Below are 17024 nucleotides of genomic sequence, written 5' to 3'. Positions count from 1 at the left end.
AAGCAAAACAACAGAGCAGATACAAAATACAAGATACAAGGAAAACCTCAACGCACGCACTCACACTCATTCACACCATGCACCCCCTCACACCACACACACACAAGCTCTCACTATCCCCACTCTTCACAGATAGAGTTAAAGTAAATCACAGTGGTTCCCTAACTGTGGTATGTATACCACTAAACAGTAAAACCTTTTTTAATCTTAGACTAAGCATGATGGTGCTCTGAAAGTCAAGCATTTTAAGAGTGGTGTTAAGTGTGAGATGTAAGAGAACAACTGGTGTAATATTGCATAAAACACAATAATCCCAAATATAACGGACAAAGTTGACACTAGATCTAGATCACTAGATATGTATATTTCTACATACAGGTCCTTCTAAAAAAATTAGCATATTGTGATAAAGTTCATTATTTTCCATAATGTAATGATAAAATTTGAACTTTCATATATTTTAGATTCATTGCACACCAACTGAAATATTTCAGGTCTTTTATTGTTTTAATACTGATGATTTTGGCATACAGCTCATGAAAACCCAAATTCCTATCTCAAAAAATTAGCATATCATGAAAACGGTCTCTAAACGAGCTATTAACCTAATCATCTGAACCAACTAATTAACTCTAAACACCTACAAAAGATTCCTGAGGCTTTTAAAAACTCCCAGCCTGTTTCATTACTCAAAACCGCAATCATGGGTAAGACTGCCGACCTGACTGCTGTCCAGAAGGCCATCATTGACACCCTCAAGCAAGAGGGTAAGACACAGAAAAGACACAGAAAGAAATTTCTGAACAAATAGGCTGTTCCCAGAGTGCTGTATCAAGGCACCTCAGTGGGATGTCTTTGGGAAGGAAAAAGTGTGGGAAAAAACACTGCACAACGAGAAGAGATGACCGGACCCTGAGGAAGATTGTGGAGAAGGACCGATTCCAGACCTTGGGGGACCTGCGGAAGCAGTGGACTGAGTCTGGAGTAGAAACATCCAGAGCCACCGTGCACAGGCGTGTGCAGGAATTGGGCTACAGGTGCCGCATTCCCCAGGTCAAGCCACTTTTGAACCAGAAACAGCGGCAGAAGCGCCTGACCTGGGCTACAGAGAAGCAGCACTTTTTAAGAGCATATTTCCCAATTACTCTCTTAACTCTAGGGACAGTAAAGAAGATCTGTTTGTTGTGACGAAGATTATATTGTGAACTGTAAGGCACTAAATATTGCGATAAATAATATGGATATTGAAAGTAAATGCATTTAAATATAAGCTGAAACCAATGATATTGTCTTCTGGCTGAGGGTGCAAGCCAGGACAGCTGGTCATACATCACACAATGATGTGTCCTATAGGGGCAGCGAAGGGCGAATCGGCACAGGCTGTTGTATACCACATCGAGAGAGTGTAGACCAGGGGCAGAAGTGTTAGCATATATAATATCTGCATAGTCCAGTATAGGTAGCAGCAACTGGGAGACTATTCTTATCCTAACCTGAAAGTTAAAACAGTCTATCGATTGATATAATGTTTTAAGACGAAAGCTAAGTTTGTTGTTAAGCGCGTGTATATGAGCTTTGAATGAAAGATCATTTTCTAGCCAAACACCGAGATATTTAAATTTTTCAATTGACTCTAAAGGAGAAGAATCCAGAAAATGCAGATTAAGATTATTTCTATCTTTCTTCTGGAAAAGCATACAGTAAGATTTTGACTTATTCAGCAGCAGTCTATTAAATGACAGCCACTGCTGTACGGAATCAAAGTCATGTTGTAAGGAGTAATTTATGTCAGGAATATTCAATTTGGAGCAATATATAATTGTATCATCTGCTTAAAGATGAATGTCACATCCTGAACAGCAGAGTGGCAAGTCATTAATAAAAATGGAAAATAACAAAGGCCCAAGAGAAGAACCCTGGGGTATGCCTTTATCTACACCTGTAAAATTGACTAACTGACTGACCCTGAAGGACACACATTGGCGGCGGTGATGGAAATATGAATTAAACCACAGAAGAGATGAGCGGGAAATGCCAATTGAATATAATTTATCCAGGAGCAGATAATGATCAACTAAATCAAACGCTTTTGTAAGATCTAAGAAGATGGCACCAGTACTCATATTGTTATCAAAACTAGTGAAAATATCATTTGTAAATTTCAAAAGAGCAGTGGTAGTTGAGTAGTTTCCTGAAACCTGACTGGCATTGAGAAAGTAAATTGTTATCAGAAAGGTAGTTAGATAATTGATCGAAGATAATTTTCACAATACTATTAATTATTGAGATAGGTCTATAACTGTTCATGTTTTGGGTGTCCCCTCCTTTATGTAATGGAATGACTTTGGTACACTTCCATGCCAGAGACACTTCATGGGTTAGAAATGACAGATTAAAGAGCTCAGCCAATGGAGAGGATAGGTCATGTGAAGAAATTTTGAAAATTTTCCCTCAGGGCCCGGCCCACTGCTAGAGGATAGCTTGCTAATGGCCAGCTGGACATCAGCTGAGCTAGCCTGTCGGAATTTGAAAGAACTGTCGTAGGGCTGGGAATTAGAAGTCGGTTCTGGGTGAAAGAGCGATAACGGTACCTGAGGTGTTTGGGAGAAATGCAAACTAAATGCATTTGAGATAACTGCTGGATCATTAACAGTTGCATTATTAATTGTCATGTTACTCCTGGTACTGTTCGGCTTGTCAAGTAAGGTATTCATTTTTTCCCAAAATTGTTTAGGATTATTGAAGTCATGTGACAAACTATTTCTGTAGTAATTGGCTTTAGCTTTTCTTGTTTGTGTTGTGCACGTGTTTCGTAGCCGTTTGTATTCCTCCCAATCACTAAGAAGTTTTGTTTATTTGTGTTTATTCCACGCCCTATCCCTATGCTTAAACAAACTGATAAGTTCCCCATTTACCCAAGGTAGATGATGACCTTTGACCTTAATAGTTGTCCATGGGGCATGCTTATCAATGACTTGCACATATTCAGTATAAAAAAAATTCCAGACAGCTTCCGCGTCAGGAATTAGGCTAAATCTATTCCAATTTATCCTTCTCACATCATTTATAAATAAATCACTGTTAAATAATTTCATGTCACGGATCCTAATAAATTTTGGAGGAAGATGGGGAGTTGAAATTTTCCAAGTGCAAAATATGATAGAATGGTCGCTGAAACAATCCGAGAGAACACCAGATTTAATTATTCTGTTGGGATGTGTGAGTAATATCCAATCAAGAAGAGATTTGCAACTTGGGCTGATTCTAGTAGGCTCTAATCATTTGTGTAAAATTTAAACCATTGAACATGTTACGTTCTGTGAGAGTACCAGGATCAGTCCAGTTTAAATTAAAATCCCCCAAAAGCACAATTTCTGATGAGTCACCAAACGAACAGACTCTAGCTTGGGAGATGTTGGTGGGCGATATATATTGCCAATTACTAATTCTTTATTTGCATAAAGAATAACCTTGACAAAGATACCTTCAAAGAGCTCAGGTTTCACTTTAGGAATAGTTAATTGTGATTTCAAATTTGATGAAATGTAAGTGGCAACCCCACCTCCCCTAGATTCTCTATCTAGGCTATATATGATGTAGTTGTCCAGTTTAACATTGGAGTCTGCTATATTTTCATTTAGCCAGGTTTCAGATAATGTTATAATATTGGGATTATTATAAACAAGCCATGCCTTTAGTTGATCAATTTTAGGAACTAAACTGCGAATGTTTAAATGAATTACACTAAGACCTTTGCCCATTGATTACAGTTTGAAACGGAAAGCCAAAATAGAACCAACTGGACATGTCTGATTTACAATAATGGTAGTGAATTGGGGTAAGGAGAATATGAGTGCAAACCACACACACACACACACACACACACACACACACACACACACACACACACACACACACACACACACACACACACACACACACACACACACACACACACACACACACACACACACAATAAAAAATAAATACACAATACGATCTTGCATTGAAATAAGGCAAAAATGTCAACTCAAATAATTGTCCTTCGCTCGCTCCCCCAAGAGTAACACTACTGAGCATAATCATATTACTTTATTATATTTGGCTAGATAAATAAAAGTGAATCACAATGAATTTTACTAGTTAACTTTTAGTGCGAAAGAACAACAAAACAGCGTACTATTACCAAATAAAAAATTGACAAGCCGTAAAAAGGACGATAATTAATCAGAGTCAAAAAATCTAAATCAGGTTGCACCTGTAGACGTCTCTTACTTTTGAATGGAATGACGTCAAGCGCTCAAAAGCGCGTCATACCGTACATTCGGAAGTAAACAAAACTAACATGGCAACAGTCATGGCAGAATTGAGGTCCCATTTTCCGAGTTGAGTGAATCAAAGGAATCGATAAACTTAGACGCCTCACGTGGCTCAGTAAACAGGTTTTGGTCGGATCCTCTTGTCAACTTGATGGTGGCTGGATATAACAGGAAAGCTTGAAATCCCAAGGTGCGAGCCCTATTCATTATAGGGAAGCACGGACGTCTGCGCCGAGCGGTGGCATCGCTATAGTCTGCAGCAAAGCGAATTGTTTGGCCGTCTACTGATCTCTGAGCTGGTGCGAGTGAGTGGAGGCTAGGGATGGGCATTTGATTAAATTTTCTTAGTCGATCGTCAGGAGAATTAACTATCCATTAATCATTAATATTTTTATATTCAAATTCATTATTTATTTAACTTTTTATAAATTAATAATGCAATGAAAATACAAAAATACAGCGTTTTTTCCTCGATTAGATCTTTATAACAAGATGATCAACTTGTGGCAGTAAAACTGGACGTCCGGTTATGCTAAACTTGAAGATATATGCGCTGCGGTGCTCGAAAGCAACGGAATCTGCAGCTGCGAGTTGGCGTTCTTAAACAGAGACTCGTTTATGCAACTCGTTTGTTCCAAAATAAAAAAAATAAAAAAAAATCATGTTAAACAATAACTTAACCAAAAACATAATACTTAGATCTGACAGGGTTTGTCAAAATGTAACTCAAAACTATCCAAGAACGGAGTCGAGAAAAAGGGTGAGAGAGATTAGCCTACCTACTGTAACAATAAATTAGGCTAGGCTACTTAACAAAGCCTCATAAAAAATAACTAGTAACTCACATGCAACTTCTACACCAGTCTACTGATTTTTGTTGAGAAAGATAAGCATGTTGATGACATGATCTGGGGTCAGACGCGACCGCAACCTGACCGTCAAGCCTCGTTTACACTTTTTTTACACTCGTTTTTTTGACGTCATTTTTGCCCTGCTCACCTTCGCGCTCGTGCGGACGCGTCGAGTGTAAACAAGACTTCAGTCCAGCCGCTGAAAACACCCGCTCTGGGGGGACTGACGTTGCCGGGATGCACAAGTACCTCCGCGCTAACTTGACCGACCCGGGGAACACGTTCACTTTCCACTCACACTACGCAACGCAGCAGCATTAGTTCAATGATAATCGATAACAAATAAACGTGATCGACGAAATTCTTAATGATCAATAATCGATCGTCGATTAATCATGCCCATCCCTAGTGGAGGCGAGGGTAAGTTTCATATTCATAGAACCGCATATACTAAATGAGGCAAGGGTGTAGTTACATTCAAACATTCAAGCTATTTTAAGGCATTAAGACAATTTTTTCAATGAATTTTTTATGATCAAAGATGAGTTTTAAGGGATACAGTGATTGACTACAGGGGGACTTTAACAAAGTTTTAAGGGCTTCCTGTGATTTTCATCAAAATAAGTTAGATGGTTTAACATTCTAACTTCCATAAATAATAGTATTGTAATTTTACAGTTGCAATATAAATTATGAAATACTGGAGTTTTTTTATTTTACAGTTAAAATTACAATATTATTATTATAGTAATTTTTCTTATTGATTTATGTAGTCATTTTTATATGTAATAATAATATTATTTTATAGGCACATTGAGATAGTCGCCTACATTTTGGCTAGATTGCACAAACAAGCAAATTCACTTTTTTTAATCGCAACCATAATTTTTATCTGAGCTCTAGCATCCCTGCGCTCCTACATAGTTCAGTAATTACCCTTTAAAATGATTCCAGGTTGAGTGCAACTTTAGCTTTTATTGACAGGATTTGTGGCTCTTATAACTAACCACAAAAAGACTTTTAAATATGGTCAAGCAAGGAACAATAAAATATTTACAAAAGTATAGCCGTAGCAACAAATGTGAAATGTTTTGACGCTGTCAGAAAAGTTTAACAAACTTGTACCATTGCCATGTGCACCCAGTAACTTTTGCAAAAAAGGGAAGTCTACATGGAGAAACCTCTAATCACATGAATTGAGTTGATAGGAGAATAACTAGAATAACTTCTGGTTATATGCAAAGAAAGACTTGCTGCTCTTGCTTTAAGAGCAATTACTGCTCCTCTGTTTGGGTAATGTTTTTGCATATGAAATAAGCATTTCATGTGGAACACTTTTACAAAACGTTTACCATATCATCACTATTACAGCTACTGAGATTAAATAATCTTGAAAAGTTGAGATTTGCATCATTGTTTAGGTCTACACCCACTGCATAAAAGGTTGCATCGTAGCCGATCACAGTCATGTCTGTTGAGCGTACTAGTCCAGTGATTACCATTGCAACTCAGTTACTGCACTCTCGTGAATGCTTGCATCATAACTAAAACATTGCAGACACAATGTAAATAAGACATTCATTGGGAATTGTTGACAGGTTCATTGGTTATAACGGGTTTGACTGACAGCTCCAGTGATCACAAAAAATAAGCGTTCTTTGATCGCTTTCAGTATATAGCCTAATTTGAACTGTTTTTGGATCAACAAGGAAGTTTTTAGTTCTGAAACTTACTGCATGTTTTATAGTACAATGACCCCTTTCATGTAAAACAATCAGAGAAATTTGACTTCTGAATTCATCATGACCCCTATCTTTTTTGCAAAACCTAGCAAACTAACTTGGTGACTTCTAAATCAGCAAAATTCCCCAAGCACCTTTTAGTATATTACAGCAAGCAAATGTTTAAGTTTGCAAGGCATAAAGCATTGAATGCAGCCTCTATTGAAGGAAGAGAGTCGAAAGGGATGTTCTTATTCATGATAGTTGTTAAATCTGAGAGGAGTTTGATACTGGTCAAAGCTCAGCAGTGCAGTGACTCCTACTTCCACCGCTGAACATGCCAAGGGCAGAACCTGTTCACCTCTCACTCGATAGTACACAAACTCAGACTGATTCTCCTGCATGAATCATTTATGTAGAGTCATTGCACTTCAGCTCTTCTCTCTCTCTCCCCCCTTCTTTTGTCTTCTCTATAAAAAAATTCAGACCTCTCCAACTCAATTTCTAGTGATTGTCACATCTAAATTTGTCCAATTAGCCTAATTTAATTTCTGTGAATTGAATTTTATCAATTGTGGCAACAGTCTGGTAACATGGGTTCAATCAGGAATATAAATATTATTGGTCCAATTAAATATTTTAAATTGTAGTTATAAACAATTTAATGCAGTGGAGTAGCAATTTAGTAGCAATTTTATTTCTCCGTGTCCCTAAGGCATAAATGCATTAAGCAAAACACAGAACACAGACAACAGGGTTGACATTTTATCATCACTTTCTTAAATTAATTCCAACACAGGATATGTGGTAAAAAAAGACCTTATTTTATATAAGGAAAAACACTGATTACATTCAAGAAGTCTTCTGCAAAACAGGATGTCTTGATATGAGGATGAAAACTTTCAAAAGAGGCACTATATAGGTTAAAACCCTGCAAACAAAAATAAAATCTAACATTAATGACAAAGTTCTCCTCCATCACATCTGGAAAGTGACAGAACAGAAGTTATTTATGTAATGAGGATGAGAGACGTGTCAGTCGATGTAGATTTTGCTTTATCGTTTACTTTGCTGATTATTATATCCAGCTTATCAGGACTGCTTAAAGTTACTGACACAAGCAATACAAAAATGAATGGATGAATAAGAAGCCACGAGCGTGATGCGTTTTATATTAAAAGGCAATAAGCCCTGCAAGAGGCCGACGTTTAATTTAGAGACAACTTCTCTGAGAGGGTTTTACTGTGTTGTGCTTTGGGTGTACTAACAAGATCACTAGACTGTTAGTATTACACTGTGTCCTAACTAGATGCGACGCGCGATAAAAAGTATCTTTTCCATGTTAATCAGAATTTTTGTCCTAACCAGCCGCGACACGCTACGATTCTATTTTAGAAACTGTTTCTATTTTAGAAACTGTTTCTATTTTTCTGCGACTGGAACAACAAACACAGTGTGGCAATGTAAATCTCAGGTAGTGTTTATGTGTTTTATGTAATGTTAAAAGCATGTAATGTGACATTGAATATTGGAATATTATGTGCTCCCAGCTTTGTAGCTGTAAAAGCAACAATGGAAAATTCCCCTCAGATCTTGAAATTAAACAAATGGAAACAAGAACATTCAAACTGTGAACAAAAGTGTATTCTTTGACAAAGATTGTTTTAGTAACTCAGTAGACCATGCATTTTTATGGCTCGTCTCCTGTTGCCACAAGAGGGCGCAATGAGTAAAACAATCCACTGCATTAAATTGTTTATTCAAAGCAATGAAATAACATGACTAAAAAAAAAAGAGAAGTACTTAACATTTACTAACATTAATAAATCAAATACAATTTTGTAAATTGCATAAATACCGAATGGTACCAAAATACTGAATCGTTCCGTACCACTTTTTTTGGGACCCTCCTGTTGGGGTACCTAGCACAGTATTCCGGTACAAAGGGTGGAGCTAGACTCACTGCAGAATGTTGATTGGTTGACAGAGAATCGTCACTTGTACGTGCTACAAGGGGAATGAGACGCCCAACACATTTTCTGCGCTGCTTTTCCATTGTTTTCTATGTAAACATGTGGTAGACACATTTTTGACCGTTGCACTCCCAAATGCACATATGCAAAAACATGTTTTTTCCCATTCCACTGAAGCATGTTTTTAAACGCAAAAAAGTACTCTGTGTAATCAGCGTTTCGGCTCTTTGTAATAAACTATGCACAAATGATGCCGTTTTATTCATAATTGTTTATGCAATTTACAAAATTGTATTTGATTTATAAATGTTAGTAAACGTTATGCACTTCTCTTTTTTTTTAAAAAAAGGGAGTCATGTTATTTCATTGCTTTGAATAATTTAATGCAGTGGATTGTTTTACTTATTGCGCACTCTTGTGGCATCAGACGAGCCAAAAGCTTCCCCTTTGAATTCAAATCTAATTTGATTATTAGTAATATTTAAGTATAAAATTTTAATTTAGTTTTTTAGCCATTTTGATTGTCCTAATCAGTTCTTTTTAAGCTGTAAAGACTCATGTACAGTACAGTGAGAAGTTCTTTCCTGCGATTTCATTTATTGCTGTTTATACTCAAGTAATTCAATCCAGTCACTAAAAGATCAGCTTTACATTGGTCCTTTTAGTTGCATTAAAATGATGAATAAATTATATACAGAAATTGAGCAAAGAACTCTCCCTTTTCAATCTCTTGTAATAAACTCCCATTATAATCAATGACACTGTATACTACACAATGAATCTGTTAAATTTTCATTGTGTCTGCACTTTTTTTCATCGCATTGTGGTGTTATATATAGGCATAACATGAGCTTGCATAGCTAGAAGCGTTTGTATTTGTGTGTTTGTGTAGAATGTTTCAGCAGTTTGCTTGTCAGAGCTACTCACTGGTTGAGACCTGCCTGGTCCTGTTGGAGGTCTTACTTGGCAGCATCATTCCCTGTCTTTAGATGGGGATTCCAACTCGTAGAAAAAACACTTCAGGGGGCAGTTTTGATTTCTCTCTGCAAGACCTTCTGGAAGCTTCTAGCCCAGCATGTGGACCTCTGTATGGGGTGGAGCTAGACTTTGACTCCCTGCTAGCATGAAGAACACTTCTTAATTACAGAAGATTAAAACCAGTCTCCTGCAGAGTTATGTTGAGGGCCAGACTCTTTCTCTTCATTATTAATAAAAACCAAGCCTCAGTGTTGCCCAATGGACTGCGCCTACTCCTCCTCCTGTAGCCAAGTGCACTTTTATCACCCCCTTCCCTTTTGGCTGTTTGTGCGCCGTCAGTTCTTGTAGTTTGACTCGATCTGGCATCCTCTGTGAGTTGTTCACATACAGAGTGTTCCTGCTGTCTGCGTTGAATGTGCTCCCACTGAGACAAATGACCTGTGCTTCTATTCACACTCCGCCAAAACAAACAAGCTGAGAAATGTAGCACTTCTTAATGAGTTTTAATTACAAACATGATTACGGTTGAAGGAATATAGCCATCTTTGTGCAAAGTGGAGCAGAGGCTTATGCATTGAAAAATGTTTAGAGACAATTATCTTCATGACTAGAGTGGATTTGGATGTTGAATGTATTCTCTGGATTCACAGTTGGTTTGGTTGCTTTGTTTGAACCCATGTGCAATTCCAGTCCCAACTCTCACAGGTCTCTCTTCACAATGTGTTTTTGGCTCTGAACCCTCATGTATTTGCTTCATTAACATGAGTATAAATGTTTTTTGTTTTTTTACCACTGTGGCTAGTTAATTGCCAAAAATTGATGTTTTGTTCGCTTTGCATTATAGTTGTTTAAGGCATACTTCACTCTTATTTTTGCTCATCCTTGAGTGTGATTTTGGACAGATGAGCACAAATCGCATTATCTTCAGAAAATGAAAAAAAAGTCATAGGTGATGCCATTTAGTGCTATTGCGCTTTGGCAACACGTGTTTGAATCCCAGCTCTTGGGACAATTGTCACACTCCCTCTTCTATTTTGCTTCATAACCAGATATGATGTGATAAGATTCATAGCCAATCATAAGTGTGTGGGCGGATTTTCTCAAGAAGCACTCTAATGTCTAGAACTTGCAACTAAATTATTTTTTAATCAGTACATAAAATTAGTATTATTTTTAAGTCCTAGGGTTGGGGATCGTTTGGGATTTTTACGAAACCGGTGCCAAATCGATACTTTTAAAACGATACAGGTGCCTGAACCGAAAAAAGAGCCACAAAACGACGATGAATGACATTTAAAGAATGACTGACTTTTTTATTTTAAAAAAAATCTTTAAATTGAACTATATATACACTCACCTAAAGGATTATTAGGAACTAGGGCTGCACAATATATCGAAAATTATCGTCATCGTGATAATAGTATATGCGATATCCGTATCGCAGAGAGGTGCGATAAATTACATTTATTTTATGTGCCAAGCATTTGTGTGTTGCACGCATGCATAGGTTGTTTATCCAATTCGACCAATCAGATGGGGCCTTTCTATCTTTATACCCGCTTCCCCAGTAGGTGCTATTATGCTATTGGCTAGATCGGGCCCAAGGGAAACCTAGTGAGACGAGAGTGGAAAATAAACTAATGGCGGGAGTAGAGACAAGCAAGGAAAATGACAACAGCGAAGAACCTGTGCCTAAAAAGACCTGTACGTCTGAAATATGGCAATATTTGGCTTCAATAGAGAAGACGTGTCACAAATGCAGGTACTGTGTAAGGGGCCATTCACATATCATCCAAAACGCCTGAAAAACGCGGCTGCTTCTCCTTTCAACAAGCGCTTTGCGTCTGTCGTTCCTATGCAACCATGGACTGCGCTGAACACTTTCCATGATGACGAGGAAGTATCAGCAAAGGATTAATTGATTTCTAGCCCGTGCATTAGATTTACTACTAGATATATTTATGGGGATGAGAAATAAAAACCCGCCCTGTAGCCTACAGCTATGACCAGCTGTTCGGCCGAGCTTCCCATGTTACGGAAAGGGCAAAGCTAAACCCTTTAAAGATTATAGAAAACAATTCAGTAGAGCTGCACAATTAATCGCTAAAGGATCGCAATTTCAATTCAAACACCCACAGTCCTAAATGACAACGATTCACCTGTGTCTGTTAAACCTTTGACAAACATCCAAATCTGTGTTCGCACTGCCACTGAATCCAGAGAGAGCAGTTATGTTCATTGTGTAGTTATGAAACAGATTCACAAACAGTCTTTTCAACCAAAGTTTTATTATTTCTGTTACAAATATTAATATTATCACAGAAGTGTTTGGGATAAAAGTTTATATTTCAGATATAAACACTGATGTCTACAGTAGTCATCAAATTAGAGCGAATCACCTTTTGAAAGTAACTCGGTGCTTCAAATAACGATTGTATCAATTACATCCATTGTTACACCACAAAAAATGCGTGTAATTGAATCATTTAAGTTGAGATGCACCGATTACAATTTTCTAGGCCGATTCTGATTCTTCATTGAGTTTGACCTGCCAATACCGATTTTAGCCGAATCCGATTTCATTTTTTTTTAACCACTTTACAGCACACACAAATATTTATTTTCTATCTTCTCTTTAATAGAACATTTTGCATGGCACATTTTTGAACCGATAATAGTTATAAAATAGAACTATATAAATTACTCCTGGTGTGGGAAATTCACACACATCTAAAGTGCAGTGTTATGGAAGAACCATTTCTTTCGTTTCACATCCAATATCAAACAAAAAAATTGATATATTTAGCAAACTAAACTTCTGTTTGAAAACGGGTAATGTCGATAAAATAATATATAAATAACAAATAAAATAAATATAGCCTTGCAGTATAAAGATATTTCTCAAAACACACACACAGTCCTATTTCAATCACTTGTACATCAATGGGAAGTTTTATTTCACAAACAGTTCTCAGCCACATGTCCAGCCAGGCTAAACAAGCGCTAAGCTCGGGAAAGTGGAGCAAGTGCTGGGAAATGATTGGGAAATAATAAAAACAAGTTTAAAAGGGTAAATTTTCTATAAATATTTTTCAGTCTTCATTTTCCATTTGCACGTGTGATGCTGATGTTGCGCGATGTTAATCATGCGGCGCCCTAGTGCAGTTGACCGGCATAAAGTCAGCATATGTCAGACTGACCGACAGGTCGCCAGTCATGGCAGATCATGTGAAAATCGTCCAATTCCGGTCACCAGCCGATCAATCAGTGCATCTCTACATTTAAGAGATTCATTCAAAAACGCCGATTCATTCAATAAAAACAAGTCAAGTATTTATGAGTGGCATTGAATCATTAATTCAAAATGTTTATTAAATTAATTTAGATTAAATAGACTGGCATTTAATATTTGTCAGAACCTCTAGTGAAAACTTGGTTTGTTTAGTTGTCGGTTCATAATCGTGATCTCAGTTTGAAACTAAAATAATAGAATCCCCTGTTGCTCATCGTCTTTCACTGTCGTGGCTGGTTAGTACAAAAACTTTAATATAAAATATAAAAATACCCTTTATTGTGTGTCATGACATGTCAGGTTTACGACATGTCTGGAAAAAAAGGTCAAAAACATATTTAAAACAACGTTGTTTCACAATATTATTTGTATTAGGATTGTGGTAAAATTAAAAGTAGAATTACTTTGTAATTTTGAGGCCCACTGATAAATGTATGTGCAAAATGTAGAATTTTTATTTTTTTATTAGTGAAACTGACATAAGGGAAAACTAGTACTTCTGTTCAATCTCAAAATGGGGTTGTTGTCCTTGATACAAGCCACCCATACCCAATGACCAAAGACAATGAAGACATTAAATGAATCTTGGAATAAGCTCTTGTATAAAAATGCCCTCAGTGTAAGAGTGTTTGTCTGGTTTTTTTTTTTCTGCAGTCGCCTACTAAAGCTGTGTATAATGCAAGACACTGGAACCATCCAGAGGCAGAAGAACTGCTACCCACGCCTCCATCACGATCTCAAGCTCCTCCAGTGAGTATAACGCAAAGCACAGGACACTCTACTGAACACCTCAACTACTACACAAACACAGGCGTAGTCCACTTTAGAAAGCACTTCAGGCACTTCTCAAACTATCACCACAATGTTTATTGTCACCTTTGTTCAAAATCTTCTGCCTCTATGATAGCACTCCACACATTTCTGCTTTGGTCTTCCCTCAGTGTTGAACAGTAATAGATTAGCACCAGAACCCAGCTGTTAAAGTCAATATGAAATGACATTCACTTTAATTTAGTTTTGTGATGTTTTATGGAGAGACTTGATTTTATACAACAGGAATTGATTGGATGGAATTTGCAGTAGATTGTGGAGGATAAAGAATTATTTAATTTATTTGAGCCTCATCTGACTGTCACACTGGGTCAAAATTGCATAGTCAAATCACATCGGAGTGAAAAGTATGACATGAAATATAAATTATAGTGGCATTCATTATGAACAATTATTGTAAACACCAAGCCTAAACAAATTTAATTAAATTGAAACTGAAACTACTGGCATATGGGAAATGCAAACAATAAAATAAATGACTAATTTTCAGAAAAGTTATATGTGACCCATGCTGGCAAACCTCAGTACAAGTTTGGTATCGTTGTAAAGCGCAGCATTCTAAATTTATGAATATTCATAGCGAAATGTTGATGGCATGACTCTGAACCAATAACATGTGATTTTCAAACTCATGCTGATGTAAACAAAACGATCTTAGGCCACGAAAGCCAGAGCTTTCCCTATCCGATCTTTTTTTTCCTCGTTCTAAAAAAAAATCTGTAAACACGGCGCCGTCTCAAGAAATATCTGCGTACACACGAAACCACTGAAACCGATGTAGTATACATGCCAGACCAGTATGAGGCGCTGTATTTCTGACATAGATACACTAAAAACAGAGAAGACTTGCGCATAAACCTTGCGCGCTGTATACAATAATATTAGGAACAGTAGCTTCTTTTTTTTCTTTCTTTTTAACCAAGAACTTTATGGAACAATATGAATAACCATAAATGGCCTGGTACAAAATAGGAATGAGTCACGATATTCGATTAGTTGGGAGATGCATAAAGCTTGCCACAAAGAACTGTCAAATAGCCTAATCATTATGAATGTGTCAAATATAACAAGGAGACATTTTAATTATTTATTAATAAACTAGTGTTTTCTGTGACGATGCTGACTCGCCACCTTCGCAGTATTGTGAAGGTGCTTATAGAGATAAATGCACACTTCATGCGGATTATTAGAGTTGTCCGTTTTTTTTTTTTCGTTTTGAATTGTCTTGTTTAAAAGTAGACATTTCAAGCTTAGATATATTTCTGAGTTTCTGTTCATTTATGAGACGAGCTCCAGTTCATGTGGGATGCAAGTTATATCGCGTCGGCGCCTCTGTGTCCTGATGGCTATTGTCTGCTATATTTGCTTCTTATTTATTAAATCCAGGCAATTGGTTGATGAAACATTGATTCAAATGAAGATACAATTTATACAAAACAAAATTCACTTTAAGCCTTTATATAAAACAAAACTTAATGAAGTGGTCAAAATGATGTGTCTCGATATTGCGCATCTTATGATTAGGCTACTCACGCTGTTCACTTTTCATATAATCAATATGAAATGGAAAAAATAACATTATTTAAACATAAATATGAAACTAACTTTTATTTAATGGCTACAACATGTAGGCCTACTGTACAGAGAAATTTAATGTCCGAGCGAACGCCGTGTTACCGGTGAGCATGAGGGAGCAGAGGTGCGTTTTTTGAATAATCAAATAATTCCCAGCGATCGTCGAATATTATTTTTGCTTGAAATGCCCATCCCTACAAAATAGGAAATGTCTTAATCAGACAAAATACATGCATCATAGCATAAGAAAGAAATATAAACAAATAAAGAAGTAAAATAAAGAAATAAAATAAAAATACATTAAAGTAGGCCGAAATAATAAATAAAGAAATAGAAGCGGCTCAGTGGCTTCTGAAGCATGAACTCAAGCAAGTAGTCGCAGTTGTTGTTGCTGTTAGCCTACTGATTTAGCGCGTCTGACTAGTCGACACGTGGGGTGATGACATCATCGTTTCACAAAATATACGGATTGGCCGTACACACGAAGACGCAAGGGTGTCGTTTTCAGATTTATCCACCCTGGGACCCGGTTTCAAAAAATAGCGGTTTCAGTCTCCCAAAACGCCGGATCCGTCTGGACGAAACGGCGATCCGATAAAAAATGTGTACGTATGCAGCTAAACGCGTCTCTGTGTGGACAGGGCCTTACTCTCACTCGATTCCGATATACACAGAATCTTGCCGAGTATTCACGCTAACTCATTAAAGTTAATATAATTATATATTTGTTATCTATGTCTTAAATTAACATTTGGTTAACTGCTGGGGAAAAATTAAATAGAGAAAAATTATGAATTTCCTAATTTATTGGCTCTCTGTCTCGTTAATGTTAATAAAACATTTGTGGTATCATGGAAAAAAAATGTTGAAAACTTTTTTCCTATAGATATGGGTTTTGACTTGGTGTGTGCCAAATTTGATGTTATTACCAGGGATTTTATTTTGGAACCTTCAGATAACTTTAAACAACAAATTATACATCATTTTAAAGTTGTTTTTGTTTTTTAATTGAGAATGTATTAAACTCATTGCGACTCATTTTGGTCACATCTAATTGTAATGATTTGTAGATTACATTTAATGCATTACACTTTCATAAAAATGTTTATAATTGGTTTGTAGATGGTCTTTGTTTCCTTGATTAGATTTGAATGGTAAATTAAAAAAAAAATCTTTGATTGCAATTTACCCTTGTCGATTAACGGGCAAAGTACCAGAAGTGGTGTATTCCATGGATGAACATTCGTGATCCGCAGGCTGTGCAATATATTAAAAATGTTAAAATCATAATATCAGAGCATAGTGCTATCATTTATAAACCTACTCTAAAACAGGTAAATGCATCAATGTTTCTAAATATGCAAATTGTTGTTTATCACGATTACAAAGTAAAAGTTTAAACCCACACTCTGAAATTGCATGTTCTGATGTTCGCATGTTCTTTTTCAAGAAACGACAATGGTTGTGGCATTTCAAATGCAAAG

General features: G+C 36.7%; 1 protein-coding gene across 2 annotated transcripts in view; it reads left to right on the top strand.

The window, feature by feature from the left end:
* Positions 1-17024, top strand: part of waplb (WAPL cohesin release factor b) — an 81224-nt gene that overhangs the window by 30410 nt on the left and 33790 nt on the right. For both annotated transcript variants that reach the window (XM_077205904.1, XM_077205905.1), the window contains exon 6: positions 13789-13884. In XM_077205904.1, coding sequence (XP_077062019.1) covers positions 13789-13884 — 96 coding nt within the window. The remainder of the gene's footprint in view (positions 1-13788; positions 13885-17024) is intronic.

Source organism: Siphateles boraxobius, unplaced genomic scaffold (assembly GCF_051911475.1).
Source record: "Siphateles boraxobius isolate OS27281-9 unplaced genomic scaffold, OSU_SipBor_1 55, whole genome shotgun sequence".
NCBI classification, from domain to species: Eukaryota; Metazoa; Chordata; class Actinopteri; order Cypriniformes; family Leuciscidae; genus Siphateles; species Siphateles boraxobius.
The sequence above is the reverse complement of the archived record's forward strand: the minus strand, read 5'-3'. Positions and strand labels throughout refer to the sequence as shown.